Consider the following 25,639-nt stretch of genomic DNA (forward strand, 5'->3'; position numbering starts at 1 on the left):
GGAAACACTCGACGCAGCTTCCTGCTGCTAAAATATACATCAAGTCTCTTCATAGCTCAAATATATTGTACCGTCGCAGGATCCCTGAAACAGTATCTGTAATACAGTCATTATCTCTTACCGTAATACATACCCTACCCTGCAGTCATCAAATGTATCAAAGTCGCAACAACCTTCTACAAATAAGACCGTATCATTAATGAGTACACTCTCGAGTTTTCGATCTTTAATATCCTCATTATTCTCCCGGATCGCAACATGGGATTATCAGCTAGTGGTGTGATAAGGCAGAGGAGTGTATGTGGTTAAAATTGGTACCAACACATAGACGGAGGCCCCGAATAGAACTGTCCAAGACACATACCACTCATCGAACCACCAGCGCAGTAGTAGATAGAAAAAAGCCTCATGTATACAGGGAAGGAGTAGAATCAGTTAATATCAAGGCTGGTGATGATGCTACACATGGTATGACCAAAGATCCCTGACTGGGCAACTAAGTGCTCTATCGCGCATAATTAAACTCGATATTTTATAAAGCCATTCTCATGTAAAGGGTATTAGTAGTAGATGGTTTACGAGAATCCTGCCGGCCAAAATGTTCAAGGCCAACCAAAAACATGCCGCTCATGGACCACCGCTGCTTGCTTGCGACTTCTTGCGAAAGAAGCCTCCCAGCGTCCCCATCAGCACGCCAAGTCCCTTCTCGTGGCTGTCTCGCTGAAGGCCATCCTGAATCCATCCAGGCAATTTATTTCGTATTCTAGGCGTACCATATCTTCTGTCAACAAGGATGATTGCTGCGTAGTCTCCACGATGTCGGATTGCCCGACCAATACTCTGGTTGACGGCTCGCATACAGGCGTTTTCGTAAAAGTCTCGCGCGGCCTGCTTCGCTTGTGCCGTCGCATCACTACTACTTTGCCCTTCCTTGATGAGTCGGGCCTCGGTTGTTGACTCAATGTACTCGAGCTTTGCCTTCCAGTCTGGTGATGCAATGTTTGGGTAGGGCAGTCCAACGACCATGACACAGCGTCCCAGCCGGTCTGAAAAGTTGATGCCTTCGGACATTTTGCCGCCAACAACACTCAGAAGTAAAGCTCCGGTGTGCTTGTCCCCGGCCGGCCTGGTCCCCAAGATCGCCTGGGAGTAATCCCGTAACACTTCTTCGCTAGTTTCATTTTTGCTGTCTCTGAAAACAAACTTCCGGGCCTGCAATCGATCCCATGTGCTTTGAGAGTTTCCGCCCTGGCGTTGCTGCCACACTGCCACTATCTCGTCGAGGTAGCCATAGCTTGGGAAGAAAACAACGACTCCGTCGGGGACAATATTGCAAACGTTCAAGATTGCCAGGCCCAATTGAATCATCATTTCCTTGTTTCCTCGCTGCTTGAAACTAAACTCGAATGGCGGTGATTCGGTATTGCTCGAAGCAAGGGTCCAGACGCAAAGGTTTTCTGGCGGAATAACATGTCCGCAGCTTAATGATGTTACCTTTTCGGCATCCAGGGTGGGAAATAGTTGATCTTTGTAGTCTGAGAACGGTGACATGGTTCCACCGGCCAGGATTACAGCACGAGCGCTCGAAACGATTGATGAGAAAGCGTGAGTGGGTGAGAGAAGCAGATAAGTAAGCTTCACATCTGCAGTGGTCCCATTAATCTTCTGGTAGAAGATGCGTCCCTCAGAGCCAAGGTTCGTAAGAGCGATAAGAAAGGAAACAAGGATATGCAGAACGGGCGTTCCAGCTTTTGAGAGTCCAGACTTCTTGCTTTCGTCTCCGTTCTCAACGTGAGCAACATAGCTCTCGATCTTGTAAGCCAGCTTGGATTCTTGTATATACTGGATTAGTTCGTAAATGTTGATCTGGTCTATGCCTTTGTGCCTCGTCAGATCGTTTGGATCGACGATTCCATGTTCACTCTACATGAATGTTAGCTAGATAGGGAAAATCGATCTCGCTCTGTAACCATACCTTGAGCTTCAAAGCACCTTCAAGCCACTCAGATAGCCCGTCAATGACCCTTCCCACTCTTCCGACATTTACTCGATTTATGCCCTTTAACTTTTTGCCAAATCGCTTGACATAAACACCAAGCATCTGGCGACCTCTGCGGAGATCACTCAGCTGCAGCTCTGCGGCATGCACGTTCGATATCGCATCGAGGATGTTATGCGCCTCGTCAATTATGACCACGTTACCCTCAAGCTTTATGCCCAGAGCCTCGCGAGCACTCCGTTGGAGTAGAAGCGGATATGGTAATGTGATGATTTCGGCACCAGGTAGAGCCACGCGGGAGGCGTAGTAAGGGCATACTGACAAGGATTTTCCCAGCAGATGAAGATCTTCGATATCCGGGAGAGTCGCCAAGGCAGAATCTCGAAACTGGTGGGTTTGGCTTAGAAGTTCTTCCTTGGGGACGAACGAGCATTTGCTGCTAGATTTCGCCTGTTGGAGTTCTGTGCAACGGTCATTGATGGCTTGAACCGACCCAAGACGAGCAACGGACGGGTTGATGCAGAGTTTTTGTCGTGATGATAATGGCAGAAGCTTCACAGGTTCCGTCGAGGAGACATCTGATCCCTTGGCAACAGACGGCGGCAGCGAGGGCGGAAACACAGGGCGGCGCAATTCCGTGATGAATTGTGACAATTGAGAATGAGTTCTGGATGTATAGTAGATCTATTATTCATGGTTACTATTGCTGCCAGAGGTAGAATGAGTGTCGATACCCGCACCTTGATTTTCTCTTCCAGGATATCCTCATCTTCTGTTTGCTTCATACGTCCTCCTAGGCCAATCTTTTCAAGAGTCTCGCGCGATTCTTTACTTAGACCAGATAAGGCATCGTCTTGGTGTGTGTCGTCATCATCAGCGTCCAAAAGCCATTCGGCGTCTTCGTCTGCTGTGGTTTCAACAGTAGTCCTAACATCTTCCACGCGGCGTCGCTTTCGGCTTCGTTCCTCCTGGATTCTTTCTTTAAGTCTAAAAGAAGCAAGACGTTTTTCTCTATCCTCCCATTGTCTCAACAGTTCTTCTCTTTTACGAGACAGGAGTTTCTCGACAAGCCAATCCGGCTCGTCTTTGTACGACTCCCCCGCCACCTGCAGTTCTGCCTCCTGCTTAGTAGCTTTATGGTTTCGAAGCCATGTCAAAGATGCGCAAATGAGCGAGAGAGATTTACCCTGAGATGGCAATCAGTGTGTGTCCCATGAGCTCATAAATGATTAACCGCGAGACGACAACACTCCTTTATCCAAAGCCAGTCGACCGAATGAACTGACTCAAGGAATGAATACACCTACAGTTCCAGTTGGGCTCTCCAGAATTCCCACTTGTCCTTGTCCCGTCTCCAGAACTTGATACACTGTTTGCATGAACTGATTTTGAACATCATACGGCGTGAATGGGTGGTGAAAGTCAAGGCTCGACAGCTCGTGCGCAATACTATCGACTTCTGCTGTCAAGGCCATTTTGTCACTTTTATCATTTTGTTTTCCTCCCTCCAAGTGTTACATGTCTTGCCCGTCCAATAGCACGAATGACATCTCCGAAACTGCTCGTACTCTTCCCGGCAGAACGAAACGCGTATGGCGTCGCGCGGGCGGTGTGGATTACTGCAAGTGAGTTAAACTGCCAATCGCGCCGAATCGCACTTGCTTGAAAAAAGCCCCGCATTAACGATGCCCGCTTTGATCACGGCGGTGTCACGAACCCACGTGGACCCGCAACACGTGATTGCAAATAATTCAGTGCGAGCGAACAATCACAATTGGGCTTAGGGCTGTGCTGCCCTCTCGCCTAACAAATTTCCGGGGGTGCCAAAGCCGCTGGCCGCAAAAACATCACCACCCACTTCCAGTCCTTCGACGCAACACATTGGAGAAGCGACAACACCACAACCGTCGCCATGCCTACCCGAACTTCGAAGACCCGCAAGCAGTACGTTTATGAGCCCGTTGGATAATGTTTCTTCGACTGCCGAAAACGAGGGCACCGCCGTCCGGTTGACCTTGGGAAAGGCGCATGTTGAAGAAGATTTCACCAGTTGCGATGGAAAGGCTAACAAATTACTTCGTTCCACAGCCGCGGTAACGTCTCCCATGGAAAGGGTCGTGTAGGAAAGCACCGCAAGCATCCCGGTGGTCGTGGTCTGGCCGGTGGTCAGCACCACCACCGTACCAACATGGACAAGGTTCGAAACGACTTGACAATAAACGAGAGAGCGCCGGGCAAAATTGACTAACCGTTACGATAGTACCACCCCGGTTACTTCGGTAAGGTTGGTATGCGATACTTCCACAAGCAGCAGAGCCACTTCTGGAAGCCCGTCATCAACCTGGACAAGGTACATTTCAACTCTTTTTTCCTCCCGCAACGAATACTTTGGGGGGGATGTCTTGGAGGGGTGTGGTGGGAAGATGGCGAGATCAGAAAGACGTCCTCCCAAAGCTATTTGAAGCGAAATTACTCGATCGAAGAGCAATTGACTAACGAGAGAAAAATTATAGCTGTGGTCACTCGTCCCCGCCGAGACTCGTGAGGCTTACGTCTCCGGCGAGAAGAAGGACACCGTCCCCGTTCTCGACCTCCTCCCCCTCGGCTACTCCAAGCTGCTCGGCAAGGGCCGCCTCCCCGAAATTCCTCTGGTTGTCCGCGCACGATGGGTCAGCAAGCTCGCTGAGCAGAAGATCAAGGAGGCTGGTGGTGTTGTTGAGCTGGTGGCATAAATGCATTAACACTGTGCTGGAGTAAGGCTTGTGGATTTGGAACCGGTTTTTCACGGTGGAAAATAGATCCTCGCCCCCTGTATACCGAGACAAGGTCTTTTGGGGAAGGGATTGGGTTGTTCGGCTACGAGCATTGCATCAGGGACTCCTATAACGGAGTTTTTTAACGAATGAAAAATCAAAATTCGCCCAATGTTCTCGACACTCGGCTTCTGTGCAAAAACGAGATAGAACTGGTGTTTGGCATCGTGATGTCGTTTGAGGGATGATATCACAGTGCGTGCATATGTTGGAGGGAAAAGGGGGGTATACAACTATGAATCTGGATTCCAGGTTCAGCCATTGTCTAGCTCGCAGAGTTGATGTAGTAATGCTCCAAAAAACGCCGTTAAACAGTACCCATAATAGCATACATGATCGAGTACATGTTTGGCCCATCCATCTATCTAGTTTCCCTTGTTCGTTTCATCATGGCATGTCCAATTAGATATGCTTTACTCTCGTCAGTATATTATGCTAATCCTAGCAGCCCGTTTCACGCGGGCAGCATGTCGACCTCATCTTCGTCAGCGGTTTCTTGGGATGACATTCCCATATTCAAAAATTCATGGTCCAGAGCCTCTTGCGCCGTGATGCGTCGGCTAGGGTCCAACTCCATGCACCGCTCCAGGAATCGAATGGCCAGCTTCTCATCGGGAGTCAGCGGTTTGTCCTCTGCCCTGCACGTGCTCCACAGGATAATCTTCTCCATAGTGAAGCCCTGTTGGCCAATTGTGGGTATCGTCGTTTCAAAGACGCAGCCGTGCAGTAGTCCGGCCGCCTTCATTCGCTTGGACCCGAATATCGTTGCAATCTCAATCATTGCCTCAACGTCATCGGCCGAGTTGAAGAAGGGAAATCGCTTTGACAGTATGGTGAGAAGTATGACACCAGCCGACCAGATGTCAATGGCCGTGGTTTGTTCCGTGCACTTGAAGAGTACTTCTGGGGCGCGGAACCCTCGAGTTCCCGCACGATTGGCACGACGAGAGGGGCGTGTATCTGATTTAGGGTAGCCAGGCTGGGTATTCATTGAAGTTTGCGCCCAGACAGAGCCGGCCTGGCGATGCTTCCGCGTTTCTCGTGCTTCATGGCAAAGACATGGCTTGCTATCAGTGCCTTCTCGCTCAGCCAAGCCAAAGTCCACGAGCACGCCATGCTGGGTTGTCGGGTCATAGAGGAAGTTGGTAGGCTTGATATCTCGGTGTAGTATCTTGTGCTCGTGTACGCTCTTGAGAGCAGTGAAGAGTGATCGAAGATAGATGGCGATGTCGGGGATGGTCATCTCTCTAAAGTATGCTCGAAAGTCGCCGTGCCGGAAATAAGGAAGAATGGCAACAACCTGGTCGGTATGGCGAAACGCGGTGATGAGAGGGCAGACAGATGGACACTGCCGTAAGTCGTGTAGGAGCTCAAGCTCGTTGAGGATTCGGGCAGGACTGGATGTGACGTAGATCTTCTTGATAGCAACAAAACGCGCTCGTTTCCGTGGGGACCGTGATCGACTCGAGCGTCCCTTGAGGGGAGGAGGAGTCCATTTGGACAAATCGTCTTCATGATCCCAGCTATTGTCATATCGGTCGTAGTGAATGTCTTCAGCTTTGAAGACGGTGGAAAATGTGCCTAACAAGAATAAGCATTGAGCCAGCTAGGGGACTCTTGTGACGTAGCCAATTGACAAACCTTCGCCGATACGCTTGATCAGCCGATACCGATCTCGAAATCCGGGGAAGTCCTCTTGCAGCCTCTCCATGTCTGCTTGGACACTGCTTTCGACCTGCTCTTCGTCGGAGCTCTCTTCTTCCTCTTCTTCTGCCTCCTCCTCCACCTCTGGCTCGCCAACCGTTGTGGCATCCTGGCCGTCTACGTCATCCTCGTCCACCATGACCTCTGTTTCTTCTGTTCGTGCATCTTCGTGAATGTCAAAGGTCTCCTCCACTGGCCGGAGCATTGCCGTCGCCATGGCCGCCAGCTTCCCTCCAGAGAATTGGAGGCTGGGACAAGGCAATATGTAGCTCAGCCAAAAAGCAATGCGTCCAACTTCCCAACGAATGCAGTAGGATGGGGTGCGAAGATACAATTGAGGTTCACTGGGCCGCTGCTCAGCAGAAAAAAGAGATCACGAGCTGGTATTTAACATCAATTGGATCAGAGGCATGCAGCGAATCAATGCAGCTCCCGAAGAAGTTCTCTAGGGCAGTGTGGAGGGGCTTTTTGGTGGCTTCGGGCAGCTACAGCGAGTGCTCAGTGGCTGGAAACGCGCCCGTTAGCGCATGGCGGGGCGCTTGGGCAAGCTGTCGCGTCCGAAGAAAATAAACACAATGGTTGCCAGGTCCCGAAGATTCAATCCCCGCCATTTGCCGCACAAACAATCATCAGTCGCAGCTAAGCGGTCGCGACGGGAACGCAAATCGACGACGCAGGCGCATCGCTTCGACGCTGGGCCAAGCCTCAGCTGAACGACAACTAACTTGACTAGCAGCGGAATCTCCAGAGCCTCATCTTCTGTCCGTCTCGATACCCGGCTCAACCCCCCGCCGACTCGGCGCGCAAACCGCCCATCATGGGGACCATCAACTTCGATATCAACGATGCGCTCAAGCACTACATGTCAGATCCTGCCACGATTCCTACGCCAGAAGCAGATTCAGCTCTATTCGATTGCGAGAATGACCCGGAGGCGCTCACCAACCAGGTGATCAATCCTGTGTTGAATCCCATCATCGACGCGGTTGCCGATAACCCAGACGCCATCCTGCGGGCTGTCAACATCGATTCATTACAGTTTCTGCTCAAGTACGATTACCAGGACAATTCCCCATCACATATGCCGAAGGGGTTCAAAGGGGGAGGGGATGAGGAAGTCAAAGGAGAAAGCAGTGGCTAACTAGCGGTTGAACGAGATAGATATACCCCCTATATACCAGCTCACATCCTAAGCAAGGTGTTTGACTTGGTAATGAGTGGGCTGAGTGCAGAGGCGGATGCGGTACACAACGACATCGAATCGCCGGAAGAGCAAGAATCCGTGGCGCATCACAAGCAACTACTCGAGCTATACGGATTCCTGATTCAGTGGACCATTGCCGCCGTTGAAACAAAAGCAGCCGAAAAGTCGTCTGCAGCGCCAGCCGCAAGAGGGCGAGGGAAGCCGAAGAAGGCATCACAAAGAGAGGACGCTTGGGATTCAGCATCACAACTTCAGGTCGCACTCGAGATTATGTGCAAAACTCTCAAATTGAAATTGTCCAAAATCTTCATGACAACGAGCGAGAGGGATACCTTCATCGGTCTGCTCACCCGACCGGTCTATATGATTCTAGAAAATGAGCAACGTGTCAAGACAACAACCATTAGGATGCACTGCTTCAAAGTGCTGTGCATTGCGGTCAAGCATCACGGCCATGGCTATGGTATGTCCCCCGACCTCACCAAGCAACTTTGCGCAACACTACTAACACTGTAACAGCCGCGCAAGTCAACATCATCCAGAACTTAACATACTTTGAGCATTTGTCTGAACCAATGGCAGAGTTCCTTCACATTCTGGCCGAAACTTACGACTATCCACAGCTAACCGACGAAGTCTTGCGCGAGATAAGTAACAAGGAATTCAACGCCAACGACACTAGAGGACCAAAGTCAGTCTCTGCATTCATCGCCAAATTATCAGAGCTTGCTCCAAGGCTGGTAATTAAGCAGATGACAATGCTGGCTAAGCAGCTGGATAGCGAGGTAACTTACACCCTACAGCTTGTCAGCAAGGAGAGGGAATGACAGCTAACCGTCTTCTAGTCATATACTCTGCGATGCTCTTTGATCGAAGTGTGCGGTAACATGATTGCCTACCTGAGCAGGCAAGACGAGCGAAGCGATAACCACAAGTCCCAGCTTAATGCCTTCTTTGACGTCCTTGAGGAGCGCTTCCTCGACATTAACCCATACGCAAGATGCCGTACCCTCCAGGTATATGGTAGGCTTTGCGAGCTTGAGCAAAAGTTTCCCAAGCGCCGACAAAAGGCTGCCGAGCTTGCCTGCAGAAGTCTTGAAGACAAGAGCAGTAATGTGAGGCGTAACGCGATCAAGCTCCTGGGAACCCTGATCAAGACTCACCCATTCACTGTCATGCACGGCGCTCAACTCTCGCGAAAGGAATGGCAAGCTCGTTACGACAAGGTGGAAGAAGAGCTCAATGCACTAAAGCCTCCCCCTGACATTGCTGGCTTGGCAGATGCTACAGTTGACAACAGCCTTCTCGATGAGGCTACTCAAGTAGCGTCACCAGAAAAGCCACGGGAAATGACGGATCAGGAGAAGTTTGAGGCGGTTCAAAAGGCACGAGAAGAAGCGGCTACGAGTGAGGCGATTGAAAAGCTCACTCTCACTAAACGATATTACAACGAGGCCATCAAATTCATCGACGTCTTGCACAATGCGACTGAGATCATCTGCCAGCTTCTTGGATCTCGAAACAAGAGCGAAGTTATCGAAGCCATTGATTATTTCGAAATCGGCGATGCCTACAACATTGAACAGAACAAGGTTGGTATTCGCCGTATGCTACGATTGATCTGGACCAAGGGCAACAGCGACGAGGGCAAAGGCGTGCAAACCCATCTCATCGAGTGCTACAAGAGACTGTTCTTCGAAGCGCCGGACTCATTCAGCCCGAACGATGCGGCCAACTACATTGCGCGCAACATGATCAGCTTGACGTTTGGGGCTACCCCTGCTGAACTTACTTCACTGGAGCAGCTGCTTGCCACCATGATGAAGAGTGGTGCTATTCACGAAATCGTTGTCGCCAAGTTGTGGCAGGTGTATGGCGTCCAGAAACGAGAAATCTCCAAGACTCAGAGACGAGGTGCCATCATCGTGCTGGGGATGCTTGCAACCGCCATCCCTGAGATAGCCGTTGGTGAGATCGAGACTATGCTGCGGACCGGTCTGGGAGCCCATGGGCGGAACGATTTGCAGCTGGCAAAGTATACCTGCATTGCTCTAAGACGAATCAACCCCACAGGAAGGCAGGCCAAGGAATCAAACTCCAAGTTTGCGCGACTTCCGAACGACCATGCGGTCTGCTCAAGGCTAGCAGCCATAACCGACATACCTTCAGACACCAAAGAATGGTACGGCGTTGCGGAACAGGCCATCAACGCAATATACGCTCTCTCCAAGCATCCGGATATTCTTTGCTCAGCTATAATTCGGCGAAAGGCCAAGGGGGTGTTTAGCCGCCCTAGTTCAAGACCAACGTCGCGAGATGAAAACATGACACCACCTGATATGGTAGACCTGACCTCTGAGAACCCTGTGCCGGCATCATCACCACCGAAGACTGCGAAGCGCGATAATGCCATTGCGCTTTCTCAGCTCCTCTTCATTGTCGGCCACGTGGCTATCAAACAAATTGTACATCTCGAACTCTGCGAATTGGATTTCAAGCGCAGAAAGCAGGAGAAGGAGAAGGAGAAGCCGGCGAAGGCGGACAAAGACAAGGAGGACGCAGACGAGCTGGATCTCATCGGCGGCACCACTGAGGATGATTTTACGGAGGCCATGGCGCACATCCGGGAGCGCGAGCTTCTGTACGGGCCGACTTCGCTGCTTGCAACGTTTGGGCCCCTTGTGTCGGAGATTTGCGCAAACAACACCACATATGCAGACAAGGGGCTACAGGCGGCAGCCACGCTATGCCTTGCAAAGCTCATGTGCGTGTCATCTGAGTACTGCGAGACAAATCTCCCCCTTCTCATCACAATCATGGAGCGATCCCCCGATGCCACGGTCCGATCAAATGCCGTCATTGCACTGGGTGACATGGCCGTTTGTTTCAACCATCTAATAGACGAAAACACAGACTTTTTGTATAGACGTCTTGCAGATACGGACGTGTCAGTGAAGCGGACCTGCTTAATGACGCTGACATTCTTGATTTTGGCCGGTCAGGTCAAGGTCAAGGGGCAGCTGGGTGAGATGGCCAAATGCATGGAGGATGAGGACAGGCGAATTGCCGACCTCGCAAAAATGTTCTTTACGGAGCTCAGCACCAAGGACAATGCGGTCTACAACCACTTTGTAGACATGTTCAGTTTACTCAGTGCCGGCAACATGGAGGAGGAGAGCTTCAAGCGTATCATCCGCTTCCTCCTTGGGTTTGTTGAAAAGGTAAGGATATTCCCCCTAATTAAATCCATGTTTGCATCTATCATAAGACTAACGGTGTGCGCAGGACAAACACGCCAAGCAGCTGTCGGAGAAACTCGCCGCGAGACTTGCCCGCTGCGAGACGGAGCGGCAATGGAACGACGTCGCGTTTGCCTTGGGCTTGCTGCAACACAAGAACGAGGAGATTACAAAATTGGTTTCGGAGGGTTTCAAGGTGGTGCAAGCAGCCGCTTGAGCGAGGGTGTGACCATTATAAGAACGGGGGTACGGAGGCGTAGATTGTTTCATTCCAAGTGGACGGGATTTATTTATTTGTTTATTTAGAGGGGCAGCATCATTTGCCTATGACGGATCATGTATGAATGCAATGCGATTATGATGTCTAAGAAACACGCTCACCAAGAATTGAGACTTTGCCATTGTTGATTGTTACACACCGAAGTTCTAGATTGGGGTGAGGTGAAGGAGACCCGCAGTTTCATTTGAATCTTCTAGGGTAGGTGGTAGTTTATACTTTGAGAGGCAGCTTTGGGTTCGGCGTTGATGCATCTCAAACCCTATCGTAGTTACGCAATGTTTATGGGAGTGTCCCGCTAAATCATTGTGTTGAAGTATAAATCCTAAAATAAAAATACGCATCTTTTTGCTCATCCATTGAAGATATCTACATATACTTTTCATTACAATAGGTCCTCAACTAAAATAAGGAACCAACAACAAATGTTCGGAGTATTCTTTTCGGCTCTCGGAACTTACCGCGGTTGTTTCTCGCTCCGCATCGCCACCTTATCCCAACTTGGCTTAGCGCATAGTTCGGCACAAAAGTCATGGCACAGAAATCGAAAGACAAACTGCACCACGTGACCTAGGCTGTCTAACCCGGTACGGCAACAAGCGGGTTGGCGGGGCGCGTGCTCCCAGCAGGTACCTTTGTACCTCCCAGCAATTGCTCAAAGTATTTCAGCTTGCTCAATTGAAGGACGTTTGCGGGCAGCTGCGTCACGTCACCCTTAGCATATTATTTTCTTGATCTTTTGAAGAACTGACCAAACAAGCGGTCGCTCACCAACCGAGCACAAGAAGCAATCCAGCATCTATTACGACACATCCTTTGAGTATCTTTTCCGACGCAGCATCTATATTACGGGCATTCCCACTGCGCCCGTCGCGAGCTGTTCCGCCATCCAGCATCTACTAGGCATCTACACCGGGCCTCGTTTCTGCCTACAAAACTTCAGCAGCCTCGTCTGTGAGGGCCATGGGCTTGGATATCGTCGTTGTCGCTACCAGGATTGCGCACAGGGAAGCCTTTTAGGACCGTTTTGCAGCAAGCAATTGAGGCCTCAATTGCTGTCGCGGTTGTCCGTCGCCGCCGATCGCGCTAGTCGGGAGCTCGAGGAGCTTAGCTCTGCCTTGGAGCTTGCAGAAAATAGGAGACACGACACGCGCAAAGCACGGAGATTTCGAAGTCGCGCAGCCATCATGTACGACAAGGTGGTCTCTCTGGGCTCGCGCCTGCACTACCCCATCACCATCACCAAGCTGCTCAAGTCGGCGGGCGATTCCGTCAAGAAGCAGGAGACAATCATAGAGTACAAGTTCACCTGGCGGCGCAAGATTGGCGACGATGAATGGGTCGATGAGACTACGTATACCGAGTTCGACAGCCCTGCCGAGGGCACTCTGAAAGAATGGCGGATCAAGGAGGGGCAGACGATTGCCGCCGACATGCCGTGCATGATGGTCGAGGAAGCCTGCGGACACGAGGTGCAGATTCAGGGCCTTTGTAGTGTCTGCGGCGCTGACATGACCGAGGTCAACTGGGCCACCGAAGAACGAGACACAGACCGGGCCATGATCAACATGACGCATGACCAGACCGGCCTGATGGTGAGCAAAAACGTTGCGAAAAGGGCGGAGCACGATACACAGAAGCGCCTGCTGCGCCAGCGGAAGCTCAGTCTGGTAGTCGACTTGGACCAGACCATTATCCATGCGTGCATAGAGCCAACTATTGGAGAGTGGCAACGTGATCCGACAAACCCCAACCACGAAGCCGTCAAAGATGTCAAGAGCTTCCAGCTCAACGATGACGGTCCCAGAGGTTTGGCTAGCGGCTGCACCTACTACATCAAGCTACGGCCGGGTCTCCAGGAGTTCTTAGAAGCTGTCTCTACCAAGTACGAGCTACACGTGTATACCATGGGAACCCGCGCGTACGCTCTAAACATTGCGCGAATCGTCGACCCGGACAGGAAGCTCTTTGGCAATCGTGTCATCAGCCGTGACGAGAACGGAAGTATTACGGCAAAGAGTCTACAGAGATTGTTCCCTGTCAGTACGGACATGGTCGTCATTATCGACGATCGTGCAGATGTCTGGCCCATGAACCGGCCAAATCTGATCAAGGTCGTACCATATGATTTCTTCAAGGGAATTGGAGATATCAACTCGAGTTTCTTGCCCAAGCGACAGGATATTCTACCTGCCCCTGGAAAGTTAAACGGCGTAGTTCCAAACCCCAGCACCGAAAACGCTCCGAGCGAAAAGGTCTCACCACTGGATGAGCTAGCTCGCATGGGTGGCGACGAGGCCAGTCTAAAGGTTCAGGCGGAAGAGCAGGAGAAGACACTAGAGAAGCAACTGACTGATCGCCCATTGCTCCATATGCAGGAGGAGTTGGACAAGGAGGACGAGCGACAAGACTCCGAAGGTGGTGCCGTTTCGAGTATTCACCACAGACAGCATCTATTGAGCGACGATGACGAGGAGCTTGTTACCTTGCAAGATCACCTTACCGATCTCCACGCTGCTTTTTACGACATGTACGATAAGAAACGGGAGGAGAGAAAAAAATCGGAGGGTACCCACCCGCCTGGGCATACCAAAGCGCGGAGAAAATCCCATCCTGACGACGGCGTGGATCTGTCGTTTGTTCCTCCTGTGGGAGATATTCTGGACGAGCTTAAATCTAGCGTTCTCTCAGGTCTCGTCATATGTCTATCGGGTCTTGTGCCACTGGGGGTGAATATTGAGGAGTCTGAAATTGGAATGCATGCACAAAGCTTCGGAGCCCAGGTTGTGGATAGTGTCTCGCCCCGTGTCACACATCTTGTAGTTTCTCTGGCGCGACCGAGGACCAAGAAGGTGCAACAAGCGGCAAAGATTCCTAGTATCAAGATTGTGAACCAGAGTTGGCTCGCGGATTGTCTTAGCCAATGGCGGAGGCTAGACGAAAGCCCATACTACATGACCATTCTTGATGCCGACCGCGAGAGGTCGGAAGACACTGCAGAAACCAGTGCGGCCGAACTGGAAGACGCTGGTGTCTCTATCAACATGGGGGATTTCGATGAAGAACTTAAAGAGTTTTTGGGTATGGATGACGACGACGATGATGACGAGGAAGACGAGGGAGATGAAGAAGCGGATGAGGACGAAGATGGAGAGAATGATAGCGAAACAACAGACGGCGAAGGAGACGAGACCGATGACCCAGAGAGGAGAGGCACAAAACGCAAAACCAGAGCATCTACCATTGAGTCTGAGGGAGACGGATCAAGCGTTATTGGAGAAAGCGCACTGGCAAAGAAGCAGCGGGTGTCCCGGAGTAGAGGAGCCTCCGCACTGCGAGCCGTACATACGCCAAACGGCAATAATGGCGAAAGCGATGAACCTGCGCCTCGAAGCACAGAAATCGACAATTTCGACGAGCTAGAGCGAGAATTGCTGGCGGGGCTTGAGGCTGCTGGCGATTAGAAGTTGAGGTTGAAGTTGAAGCCGAAGGCGATTCGCAGATGCAGACGCAACCTGGCTTTGGATTTCATTGTTTTAAAAAAGAAAACATCTGGCCGGCGCTTTTTTGTGTTAGAGTAGTTATTGGGAAATTCTGGGTCAAGGTGTTTTTTTCTTGTTTGAGCTTTTGTTTTCGGTTTCTTTTTCTTTTACTAGTAGTTCTTTGCTTGGTTCGTATTTTTCGAATACCCATTCTTTGGCCGGAAGGGGAAAGCAATTGAGCATTTTTAAAGACATGATTCTTTGATTCCTGTGAAGTGATGCTTACTCTTGCAATGTGATGATAGCACGGAGATGTAGAGGAGGATTATGCTACCGAAAATGGAGACTGCTCTTACGACCGAGGTTCGGTTCCTCATCAGGGATTCTTTATATAGCAATTTCTTCATGTTCCATTTGAGCTGTCAAAATCGAAACGGCTGGGCTGGGCTATATTGGCCCAACGGAGGTGCAATCTTGACTTTTATCCCGTACTAACAGAATTTGCAGCTATATTCACCTGACAGGGATAATATCTGCTAGTACTTCTCCGCCGGTAAGGTAATCCCTCCGGAGACCCACCAAGCCGGCTCCCCCGTATTGACGAGCTCGGCATGACGACTCGCGATATTGGAAAAGGAGCAAAAACAGGAAAGTCGTTGCCGCGGTGGAGGTTTTGTGCATGGTTGATGCGGAGATTGGACGTGCCGCTGAATGGAATCGGGGAGAAAGTTGGGGACGGTGAAGTGTATATAAGGAGAGCTCAAGAAGTGAAGAATTGTTTGCTCAAAAGGTTGGCATACTATACTCACAATCATATCTCTCTTTTCTTTTAATAGGCTACTGTCTTGAGAACGTTTGATATTACACGATGGGCCTTGAATTCGATCCCGACACTGACGTGCCCAACCTCTCAGGCAAAGTCATTCTCATCACTGGAGGTAAAAGTCCCATCTTGTCGAACCCAATGAACAAGAATTGACCATGAAACCCAAAATAGGCACAAGTGGTATTGGCAAAACCACCATCCTTGAACTCTCGAAACACAGCCCCGAACACATCTACTTCACCGGCCGCAACGAAAAGTCCGCCGCACAAGTCATATCGCAGTGTGCCACCCCTTCCAACATCACATTCCTCCCCTGCGAGCTCGACAATCTCGCCAGCATCCGCGACGCCGCAGCAAAATTCCATCACAACCGTCTGGACATCTTCATCGCCAACGCAGGAATCTTGGCCGTCCCGCCTGGCCTCACAAAAGATGGCTACGAGATCCAGTTCGGAACCAACCACGTCGGCAACACGGCGCTGCTGCTCCGTCTTCTGCCCATCATGTTACGAACAGCTAAAGAAGTTCCGGACGCAGACGTGCGGTACGTGACGGTGACTTCGCTGGGATACTTCACGCACCCGCTCAACGGAATCGACTTTGACGGCCTGAAATCCAAGCAGGATAATTTGCTGCTGGGCAAGTGGGCGCGCTACGGGCAGAGCAAGCTGGCTAACCTGCTGCTGGCGCGGGAGCTGGGCAAACGGTACCCGCAGATTACGAGCGTGGCTGTTCACCCTGGTGTGGTCAAGACGGAGATGGTTACGGGGTTGGGGTTGTTTGACAGGATACTCATCTTTTTCAATGCTCCGCTGGGGATGCTGACGCCTCGCGAGGGAGCGTATAATACGCTGTGGGCGGCGACGTCTGGGGAGGTCAGAGGCAAGGTTAACGATAAGACGGCTCTTTTTGAACCAGTTGGAGTACCTCATAGCGGGGATGCAAAGTGTCGTAGTGACGAGTTGGCCAAGAGGTTGTGGGAGTGGACAGTGAAGGAGGTTGGTGTTGATGTCGAGTAAGCTGAGGGGGGTGTAATGATATTGCCTCCTTGGTGACAGTTTTGGCGTGAATTTCATCTGTAATATCAGCTATACTTTGGAGTTTATCCCTTTTCTTTCGAAACATAGATAGAAGCATCTTGGCACAAACGAGACCAGCAAGATATTCGCCACGCCTTCTCATGATTCGGATTTTTTCTTCTCATTCTTGTTCACAGAGTCGAGCCAACGACAAGTGGCATGCACTCATAGTGGTATATATACAAAATTCCAATTCGTCCACCCTTGCGTCCTCAGTCTATTTATTTCGAAGGAGCCGGGGATACGGCAAATGTTGGTCGCACGAATCTATATGCTGCCTGTTAGCAAACCCTCCATAAATCTCAACTTGATAACACTGTAAAAGACGCACCTGTCGCTGTTGTAGACCTTTGTGTTCTCGCCCAACAGCTCCTTCTCGCGCTTCTGGTCGGCCCAGTATCGTCGCACCTGGTCACGGTCCTCTTCGGCCTGCAGGAGGGGAATTAGGTGGATTCGCGCCCACATCTTTTCACGAGCAAGCTCACTAAAGGGGACAATGTCAGTTTGCGAACCCTTTTCCTTGTATTTAGGGGTAGAAATCGCTGCATTGAGTAATATGAAGAGGGGAGAGAGACATACTTGGCCTCTCGAATACCGCCAACCAGCTTGTACCAGCCGTAGCCCATGACGGCGCCCATGCCGAGGAGGAGAATTCCAGGTCGGAAGCCCTTGGCGGGAAGGTTTCGCTAAGCAGAAATGTTAGCCTTGCCCATTGTCTGACTTCTTGAAGCTGCCAAGCCATATATCTCTCGCGATTGATGCAGCCTTGCGATTCCCCCAATGCGGATTCGCACACCCAATCCTGCACTGAGGAAGATGGTGAAAGCAATGACAATCGACCACCACTACCAGCAGAAGCCCTGAAGCAACGCACCTTGTACTGGACGGGCTCGTACCCGCCCCGAGGGGGCATATCTTGGGCCATGATGGACGGTTTGTTGCGGTCGAGCCGGGACAGAGACTGGGTCAATCGCGGTATGCGCTGAGTAATCGGAGAGTCGCCTCGTCAGTCGAGATTGAGGCCGGTCGGGATACCGCTGCTGCACGCCGTTTGCAGGGGAGATTCGATGTCGTCTGGCGCCAAAAGCTATGGTGAGGGCTGTTTTCCGTGAGAGCCTCCTCAGAGGTTGACGGTGGGATTACATAATGTGGTTTTTTGGTGGGGCACAGCTTCATTGTCCACGGCAAGAGGGAAGGAGTGTCTGGCTGCCAATTGCATGCTTAGCAAAGGGCGGGAGGGCTATCTTATCAGGTACTGGCAAAGTATATGGCTCTGCATACAAAATCCAATCCATTCATCATCATCTGATTTGCTTCGTGTTCATGGATTTGCTTTGCGTCTATGATGAAGTCCAAGATTGTTTGAGTGCCGGTTCCGTGTTTCTCTCTTTTTCACATGCCAGTAGTTGAATCTAAAAACTCAGTGAGCAGGGGCATTGGATTCATCCCGCAGCAGATTCCTCTTCATGGCTCGGCAAACAAAGGCAAACCACACGACGAGGGGCAGAGAGAGATGCAAGACAGAGGCAAACAAGCATGAATGGACAGCTGCAACATGCTATGCAGTGCCGCTGACTCGACATGCGTCCATGCCTTAGTCCTCGAGCGAATGGCATCTACGGATCCTTAGGCATCATCATCCTTGGACCTTGTTCCAGCACGCGATTGAGACAGCCAGAAAGTTGCGCCGCAGCAGCCACATTCTCTCTTGGTCGCCCGGCCTGGCTTCGGCCACTTGGAATCGCCAACCGCAGTCGGAAAACTAGCTTGGTTCGAATCAATTGCTCATCCCCCTGCGTAATGAGCCGCCGTCTTATCTACAGTATCTGGTGCCGGCTCAAGCCTCCCGCAGGTGAAACTATCCCGGGGACCCTCACGAGCATCAAGATGGTGCCCCAATGCATTGTGCAAGGGCCTGTTTCTTGCGCCTGTATTACTCCGCGCGTCTGCCCGACGACGGAGTGGTGTGGAGTCCTGGTCCGTTTCTAATGCCCACAGGCTCACTTTGCCGGCCTCGGTGGCTGGACTCTCGTCATATTCTCGCTGGCCATGTAACGCAGCATCCGATGAACCAAACGACTCAATCAATCAATCCCTTGTGCCCAGCCTCATCTCGCCCTCGTCTCCACAAGCCTTGACACTGGCCTCTATTGCTGGGCCCCGCTCTCGACTCATATCGCAAGACTTTCGCCACAGCTCAAATGTCTGGCCAAGCCATTTCCGCTTTCATCCCGATCATACCCGCTATTCGCCGCTTCTGCTTCTGCCTGCGGCCCTAGCTTGGACGGCACTGCGCCGCGGATCGACGTATGAGATGGGCCTTTTTCACGTCTCCCCGGACTGCCATCCCTGGCTGGCTTGATGCTACCCTTTGTGCCTGCTTGGGTTTTGCCTTGTTTGCGTAGCAGGTTGTTGGACGCCTAAGGGGGTGATATGGGGTGATGGCCACGGCGCTCTGATGAAAAAGACTCAGTCCCCGTTTTTGCATGAACTCTATGTGATTCCTTTCTTTGTTTTCTTGTTTTTCTTTTTGACTTAATTCAGAAATACCCAACTCTTTTCTGTTCTCTTTTTACCTCTTCTCTTTGCAGCGTCACATTGCGCCGTCTGTCCTACCTTCAAACGCATGTTACTGGATCCATCATCTTGTCTTCAACCATTCATGGATCATCATTGCACTACCCATTGATAGGGGAAGAAGACGCAATACGACAGAAATAAGAGAAGAAAAAGAGAAAGGAAAGCGGCACTACCAGCATTCAACATTGCATCATGTACGGAAGCTTTCAACGGATTCCGTATCCGACTCACAAGAGTCCCATGGATGGCGATACAGCCCATCGGGACCTTGACTGGGTATACGCCTCCCAAACCGATCGCATCTACGTTTTACGGGTTGGCGACTTTGGTGTCACACGTCAGCAGAAGCTCGATGTCCTACAAAACGTCTTTTGGCCCGCTCTAGCCCGCTGGGTCATCTCGAGGCAGCTGATTCTGCCTGGCGGCACCATCCTTGGCGGCTGGTGGCGCGCCGACATGCAGGGGATGATGGACTGGTACCGCGAATGCCTTCACATGACGGCTCGATGGGAGGATGCCATCATCGCTCACACAGATGGCATCTGGAGGACGGCACTGGAGACTTCGCCCTGGCGGGACTGGCCCGAGTTCTTTCTCCTCCTGAACGAGCCTGTTGTCGATGCCAACGGCCAGGCTGTCAGGGATGCGCAGGGCCGTATTGTCTACAAGGACCGAGATCCAACGACTGATGGCATGGAGGATGCGTTCCTGGACGTGTGGGAGGCTGTTGCCAATTCCCGACCGCTGGCAGACTTCGTGGATAAGCGCACTGCCAAGGACGGCGATTTGCTTGCTTCGCGAACACGCCAAGCGACAGATTTATGCGTATAATAGGGTTCGGCGGCGTTCATTTCCACCTCTTCTCTTGTTGTTTTTGGATATTCTTCTATTTACTGAAGCCGGCGTATGGGGACAGGATTTCGGGTGTAATTACTTGCTCTCAGCATTATGGGATTGCTTGATGACAGTTTACGACAGCGAAATGCTCATTTATGAATCATGAATATTATTAATCCATCGATTTGACCACTACTTTCGCTATAACCACGTATAGAAGTACTGTGACCATACGATTTGCACTCTTCATTCTATAGCGCGCACAATCTATTCCAGCCATGAAACCAGCAATCAATCACATTATCGTTCCATCTCGCTCCCCATCCATCCAAACAAGGAAGGATAGCCATATCCAATCCATAGAAAGCAGGAAGAGAAGAGAACACACATATGCAGAGCATTAAAAAGCACCTGTTCTAGGCTTTATGTAGCAAAAGAAAAAAAGCAAATCCTGCTGCACCTCCATTCATCCAAAAACAATCCCAAAAATAAACATAGCTTCGTTTCGTCAAAAAGAAAAAAAAAAAGAAAGAGAGCGGAAAGAGAAAGAAAATCATTCATCTCATGCCTTGCCCGACGCCTTGCTATTGTTACCCAATGCCACGCCATCCAATCCCTCGCTCAACTTGGTCGTAATCACATCCGGATCTGGCTCGTCGCCTCGGACAAATGTCCAGCTTTCTTCCGTGTCCTCGTCTTCTTCAGTTTCTAAGTGTCCATCTGTATGCTTGATCAAGCTCTTTGCATATTCCATGTCTCGGTATATCGACTGAATGGCAGTTTCGACGCCACTCTCCTACAAGATTGTTAGCACAAAGGGCATATTTCAAAACGAAGGGGTAGTTCTCCCTACCTTGCGAATCTGTTCACCTAGGAGCCGGGCCTTGACAATCATCCGCTCGTTACGCGTTACCTCCCAAAGAGCCCGGCCGAAAGATTTGGTTCCCCATTTCTTAACCCACACACCAACGCCCAAATCTTCCACGCGGCTTGCAAAGAAGAACTGGTCTCCAAAGAATGGCCGGATGATGGTTGGTATGCCAGCTCTCAAACTGGCACCAGTGGTACCGGATCCACCGTGATGCGCTGCCGCATCAATTTGACGGAACAGCCAGTCATGGGGAGCTGACTTGATGACATGGATCTCGGGCGGCATCACTGGTTCTGCCATAGGTGGCCCGGTGGGCTCGTCTCTTCCAGTAGTTATGCGATCTGACCATCCCTTGGACAGGATACATCGAACATCGGCTTTGAGGATGGCATCAATCACCTCCTGGGTCATCTTTGCCGGGTCGTTGACAATGATGGAGCCAAAGCCAACATAGACAATCTTCTTGCCGTCGGCCCTTGCCTTTGCGATAAAGTCTCGGAGCTCTTGAGGAGGCTCATAGTCACCGCCTTCATCTAAGAACCAGTAGCCGGTGACTCTGACCCAGTCTGAGAAATCCAGAGGCGGCGCAACAACACTCGGGCTAAAGTTGTAAAGGAACGGTACCTTGTTGGGCTGCATTTTCTCCAAGCCAGTGTTTGGTAATCCGAGCGTCTTGTTTCTCCATCTGTTGACCTGATGCGCGGTAGCCTTCCAGAAGATGTTGTCAAACATGACATAAGTCATGTAATTATAGGCACCACCCATTTTATTCTCTGGCATAATGAAGGCGTGGGGATACGCTCTTGTCCTCGTCCACGGCATTGTGAATGCTCTGAAATACGGAATGCCAAGCTTCTCTGCGATATGGATTCCTGCCATGGCAGACGGCGACTCAATGAGAAGCTCAGACCCTTCACAAGCCTTGTATGCGGAGTCGAGAAGGTCATCGAGCCAGCCTCGGAAGGTCGCATTAGCTTCTCGAAGAAATGAAAGGGTGAACGTTCCATTTTCAATGCAGAGACGCATGAGTTCACCGGGGTCACCTTCGACACATGCAAATTCAATACCGTGAGATTCAATCCACCCCTGAAACTCGGCATGAGTGGCAATCCGTGGCTTGTGGCCGTCTGCGAGCAGTCCCTTACATAGCGCGATGTAAGGCTGAACATCGCCCCTGGAGCCAATTGTCAGGCATGTGATTTTCATGGGATGAGGCGACTTGAACTGAATCATTGAGGTTTCCAGGTCATCCCCCATGATATGTGGAGCCTGAGACAGCGACGCGGTCGATTGGGCTAGCTGAGGCTCACGATCCGCGAACATGTCCCCTGTTGCTATTTTCAAAGCATCTCGCTCTGCAACAGCAGCATTTGCCACATCTCTGTATTCTTTCTCTAGAATCACGGATTCTTGAAGATGACGATCGGTTTCCAGGCATTGGAGTAGTGTCACTGCACAATCGTCGCGAATCTCGGCCTGTCGGAACTCAAAGAAGAGCTCTTCATGTCCACGGATAACCACAACCAAGCCAGAGTATCCAAAACGGAAGCCCTTCTCCTTGTGTGCGTTTTCGATATCCTTCAAGGGTAGAATCAACTTGGTACGAGTCCCAGGAAGCAAGCTTCGAAAGCAGAAATACCGGCCGCTTAGGTAAATCTTGCCATACAGCGGCAAGACACGCATGATGTAACCAAAGTATGTGGCCTGCAGTCTTTCTGTCTCTGGGAGTGCGAAATGGGCTCGAAACCGCTCGTTAGAAGTTTGGATCTGGCCATCATCATCCTCTTCCAGCTCATCTTCGTCGGGTCGTAAACCGGCTGGTTCATCGTAGTGCTTGCGCTCGCCTTTCCACATACCAGACACCTTTTCAACATAGCCCATAGACTCGGTGGCAAGGAGAGTGCTCATTCGTTTACCCGTCTTGTTGAGGTAATCAGCAAACGCACCCGCGCGCTGTAGAGGATATGCTCCCATCTTGGTGATACTCTGTAATGTTGGTGTCGAAGTTCGTGGGGGTTCAACAGGCCCGGTATAGGCTGATTCCTCGTTCTGACTATCTGTCGACGAGGCCTGCTGCCCTTGCTTTGACTCGAGAGTCTTGTTCTTGGCCTCGGTGTAGTCGCGACTAGAAGTTTGTGAGTGTCTCATCGTTGGACTTTGGAAGACATCGCTGCCCCTCAGAATTTGGCTTGCAGAAGGATCTTCAAACGCAGATTGGGTGAGACTGGCAAAGCTCGGCTCTTCCATTGAGGAATACAGATTGGACTCGGATGATTCCATTATTCGCGATGATGTTCTTTCTTCTGCGTGCCGGTCACTGTCTTCTCCTCTGTTGTCGCTGGATCCTCTGCCCCGAGAGCTCTTTAAGCTCAGCACACCTTCCTCATCGGCGCTGGGGTGTGGGCTAGGACTTGTTGAACCAGGCGATGTTGAAGAAACAACTCCTTGTGCAGGGCCCAGGAACTTGGTTGTGAGTGCGCTATCGACGCGGGCTAGATTTCGGAATGCGCCACCAGAGACGCGGGGTGATGAAGACTGGTCTGAAGATTCTCCTTCCTGAGCGGCAATGGCTTTACCAGCGGTTGGACCCTCGGCAGATGCATTCTCTACCAAGAGCTTGATGACCTCTATGGCTTCTTTGCCAAAGGTAAAGAATGAAAAGAAATACTGTGCATTACACATGTTAGAATTGCAAGTTGCAAACCCCGCAGAATGGGGCTCCATTGAACAAACTGACCTCGTTGATTGTAAAAGTTTCATCGCTATCGATGACTTGAATCTTGCAAGTGTCTGAAAATTCCATCATCTGGGTGTCTTCGATGTCAATGATGTTATCAATGGGCAAAGATATTTTAACACTGTCACCATCATTGTGGCTTCGGAAAATGACCCTTTGCAGGCTCTTCACCCACTCCTTTGCACTTGGTGCACTTTCGGCTCTGAAGTTGTAGGTACGGTGGCTCGTCACCACCGAAAAGTGCACGCCCTCCTTGTCTTCGTCGGTGATGCTGGCAGAGATGCCGAAGCTAAGGTCAATATGGCCATGCGGGAAGTACAAATTTGTGGCATCTTGGTAGTACGATAGAACATCGCCTTTAAGGCGAAACCAGTAACGGTTGTACTTTGGGTTCCGTTTTCCACTTTTTGAGAGATAACCAGATTTGGCGACAGTGTGCTATACAGACCAGTCAGCCAAGTTGAGCAATACACTTCTTGACACGGCCATCTTACCGTCTTCTTTGGAAAGTACGCATAGAAGCAAATGTGCTTGGAAGTGATGTAAAGGAAACCTTGAAGCATTACTTGTTGGAGCAGCCAACAGGGATACTCTACACATGGCAGTTTATCAGTATCGATTTCGGGGCAAGGAGCAACGTAGAGTAGACATACCTTCTATGACTCGCTCTGGTTCGTCAAACCCGAATATTTCCATCAACTTCTTTGCCAGCGCTGTGGTATCCTCCTCTTCATCATCTTCGTCGCCCTCTGCTTCGTCTTCTGCCTCGTCTTCTGCCTCCCCTTCATCTGTGCGATCCGGGCCAGATGAGTCTCTTTCGATATCGAAGCTAGACCGGCTGGCCATTTCAGCCCTGGCTTCCAGCATTCTGCTCATGACGGGCGCTATTCGAACGTCCTCTTCGTCGGGATGCTGTGAGGGCATTTTGGGGGAGGATGGTTCACTAGGCTCGCTCTGCTCGTCCACCTCTTGGGTTGGTTCCCACAGCCGGCCAGAGCCGGAGCCTGTTCCCGTCCTGCTCTTCCTCTTGGGCAACGAAGCAAACGACTTTAATAGCCGGTGACCGGGAACCTGCTGCTTGTGTCCCAGTCTCTTATCCTTGGGCGGCAATGACCCGAAGATGGCCGTTTGTGAAAGGTCTCGGTGTCGCAAGTTGATGGGTTTCAAGCTGCCGCCTTCGTCCTCGTCGCTGCTGCCGTCGTCGAATCGCGTGTTGAAGTCGACCCTCGAGCCGGCGGCGGCGATCAAGCCAAAGATGCTCTGGTTCATATTCACAGCCATGGGGCTGGGCTTGGCGAGGTCGGCATTTTCGCTTGTCTCGTCGTCGCTGCCTTGGAGAGGTTCAGGGAGCTCAGCTGTCGGTGTCGGTGTCGGGTCGTCGTGCGTCGTCTGCGGCAGCTCGACATGGTCCTGGCCGTCCAGGCTGATGTGGCGGGGAGTGGGAGTTGTAGCCATATTGGCCAAAAGGCAGAAAAACCAAGTCTCAGCCTAGATAGCTAAAGCTGCCTGGAGATGCGGAGACTTGAGAAGAAGGCTTGGGATTAGGTTTCCAATGGGCCGCGGGTCAGCACAGAGACAGAGTTGCAGGATGACGGAAGACGTGCAGCCGCGATCAAACGGCCAGGCAACCGCCAGCTCCGCCAACCGCCTAAGATTATGCGAGGCAGCACTCGGCAGACAGATACCGTGCTGAAGGCTGCTTGAGGATCTGCGTCTTGCGTCCACTCAGCGCTGAGGTGATTCGTGCGAGGTTGTTGAAGTGGTGAAGCGGGAGCCGCTCATGTATGGCTGCATCGAATTAGTACCTGATAAGGTTCGCGGACTGCCGGCTACCTGGATGTACCTATTGGGTACTTGCGCTCGCACTCCAGGTTTGGTACACCGCTCGCTATTATACACAGGCCCCCTGCGTGATTGTAGGTCGAATTAGCGCCGTAGGACTTGGTGTAGAGGTAACGAGGTACGTCAGAGGGAGGAGGCTTCAAATCAGA

General features: G+C 51.1%; 9 protein-coding genes across 9 annotated transcripts; 5 read left to right on the forward strand and 4 right to left on the reverse strand.

The window, feature by feature from the left end:
* Positions 1-415: 415 nt before the first annotated feature.
* On the reverse strand, positions 416-3,649 carry V8C40DRAFT_229663 (DNA helicase). Its single transcript, XM_083212527.1, has 4 exons — positions 3,307-3,649; positions 2,740-3,186; positions 1,976-2,683; positions 416-1,923 (listed from the first exon to the last, which is right to left on the reverse strand). Exons 1-4 carry the CDS (start codon positions 3,472-3,474, stop codon positions 628-630), a joined length of 2,619 nt encoding a protein of 872 aa, XP_083078974.1. The 5' UTR covers positions 3,475-3,649; the 3' UTR covers positions 416-627.
* A 171-nt stretch (positions 3,650-3,820) lies between these two features.
* Positions 3,821-5,166, forward strand: V8C40DRAFT_229668 (60S ribosomal protein uL15). Its single transcript, XM_083212528.1, has 4 exons — positions 3,821-3,943; positions 4,088-4,196; positions 4,260-4,349; positions 4,513-5,166. The coding sequence occupies exons 1-4, from the start codon at positions 3,912-3,914 to the stop codon at positions 4,729-4,731; spliced, it is 450 nt and encodes a 149-aa protein (XP_083078975.1). The 5' UTR covers positions 3,821-3,911; the 3' UTR covers positions 4,732-5,166.
* V8C40DRAFT_229671 (serine/threonine protein kinase CDC7) lies at positions 5,020-6,932 on the reverse strand. Its single transcript, XM_083212529.1, has 2 exons — positions 6,454-6,932; positions 5,020-6,393 (listed from the first exon to the last, which is right to left on the reverse strand). The coding sequence occupies exons 1-2, from the start codon at positions 6,731-6,733 to the stop codon at positions 5,267-5,269; spliced, it is 1,407 nt and encodes a 468-aa protein (XP_083078976.1). The 5' UTR covers positions 6,734-6,932; the 3' UTR covers positions 5,020-5,266.
* Positions 6,933-7,132: 200 nt separating this feature from the next.
* On the forward strand, positions 7,133-11,373 carry V8C40DRAFT_229672 (condensin subunit YCS4). Its single transcript, XM_083212530.1, has 5 exons — positions 7,133-7,566; positions 7,678-8,183; positions 8,240-8,505; positions 8,566-10,941; positions 11,006-11,373. The coding sequence occupies exons 1-5, from the start codon at positions 7,334-7,336 to the stop codon at positions 11,174-11,176; spliced, it is 3,552 nt and encodes a 1,183-aa protein (XP_083078977.1). The 5' UTR covers positions 7,133-7,333; the 3' UTR covers positions 11,177-11,373.
* Positions 11,374-11,918: 545 nt separating this feature from the next.
* On the forward strand, positions 11,919-15,075 carry V8C40DRAFT_229674 (protein serine/threonine phosphatase). Its single transcript, XM_083212531.1, has one exon. It carries the CDS (start codon positions 12,424-12,426, stop codon positions 14,698-14,700), a length of 2,277 nt encoding a protein of 758 aa, XP_083078978.1. The 5' UTR covers positions 11,919-12,423; the 3' UTR covers positions 14,701-15,075.
* A 511-nt stretch (positions 15,076-15,586) lies between these two features.
* V8C40DRAFT_272043 (uncharacterized protein) lies at positions 15,587-16,563 on the forward strand (the record flags this gene model as incomplete). The annotated part of the gene is made up of 2 exons (XM_083220312.1): positions 15,587-15,656; positions 15,716-16,563. The coding sequence occupies 2 exons, from the start codon at positions 15,587-15,589 to the stop codon at positions 16,561-16,563; spliced, it is 918 nt and encodes a 305-aa protein (XP_083078979.1).
* Positions 16,564-16,706: 143 nt separating this feature from the next.
* V8C40DRAFT_229677 (NADH-ubiquinone oxidoreductase subunit GRIM-19) lies at positions 16,707-17,718 on the reverse strand. Its single transcript, XM_083212532.1, has 4 exons — positions 17,498-17,718; positions 17,203-17,309; positions 16,955-17,107; positions 16,707-16,890 (listed from the first exon to the last, which is right to left on the reverse strand). The coding sequence occupies exons 1-4, from the start codon at positions 17,546-17,548 to the stop codon at positions 16,845-16,847; spliced, it is 357 nt and encodes a 118-aa protein (XP_083078980.1). The 5' UTR covers positions 17,549-17,718; the 3' UTR covers positions 16,707-16,844.
* Positions 17,719-19,253: 1,535 nt separating this feature from the next.
* Positions 19,254-20,318, forward strand: V8C40DRAFT_7711 (uncharacterized protein). The gene has a single exon (XM_083223412.1). The coding sequence runs from the start codon at positions 19,396-19,398 to the stop codon at positions 20,032-20,034; it is 639 nt and encodes a 212-aa protein (XP_083078981.1). The 5' UTR covers positions 19,254-19,395; the 3' UTR covers positions 20,035-20,318.
* Positions 20,193-25,600, reverse strand: V8C40DRAFT_229681 (uncharacterized protein). The gene is made up of 5 exons (XM_083212533.1): positions 24,302-25,600; positions 24,143-24,240; positions 23,649-24,086; positions 20,894-23,578; positions 20,193-20,836 (listed from the first exon to the last, which is right to left on the reverse strand). The coding sequence occupies exons 1-5, from the start codon at positions 25,101-25,103 to the stop codon at positions 20,603-20,605; spliced, it is 4,257 nt and encodes a 1,418-aa protein (XP_083078982.1). The 5' UTR covers positions 25,104-25,600; the 3' UTR covers positions 20,193-20,602.
* Positions 25,601-25,639: the final 39 nt, after the last annotated feature.

The sequence above is a fragment of the Trichoderma camerunense genome (genome assembly GCF_050948025.1).
Source record: "Trichoderma camerunense strain CBS 138272 chromosome Unknown V8C40scaffold_1, whole genome shotgun sequence".
Lineage (NCBI taxonomy): Eukaryota > Fungi > Ascomycota > Sordariomycetes > Hypocreales > Hypocreaceae > Trichoderma > Trichoderma camerunense.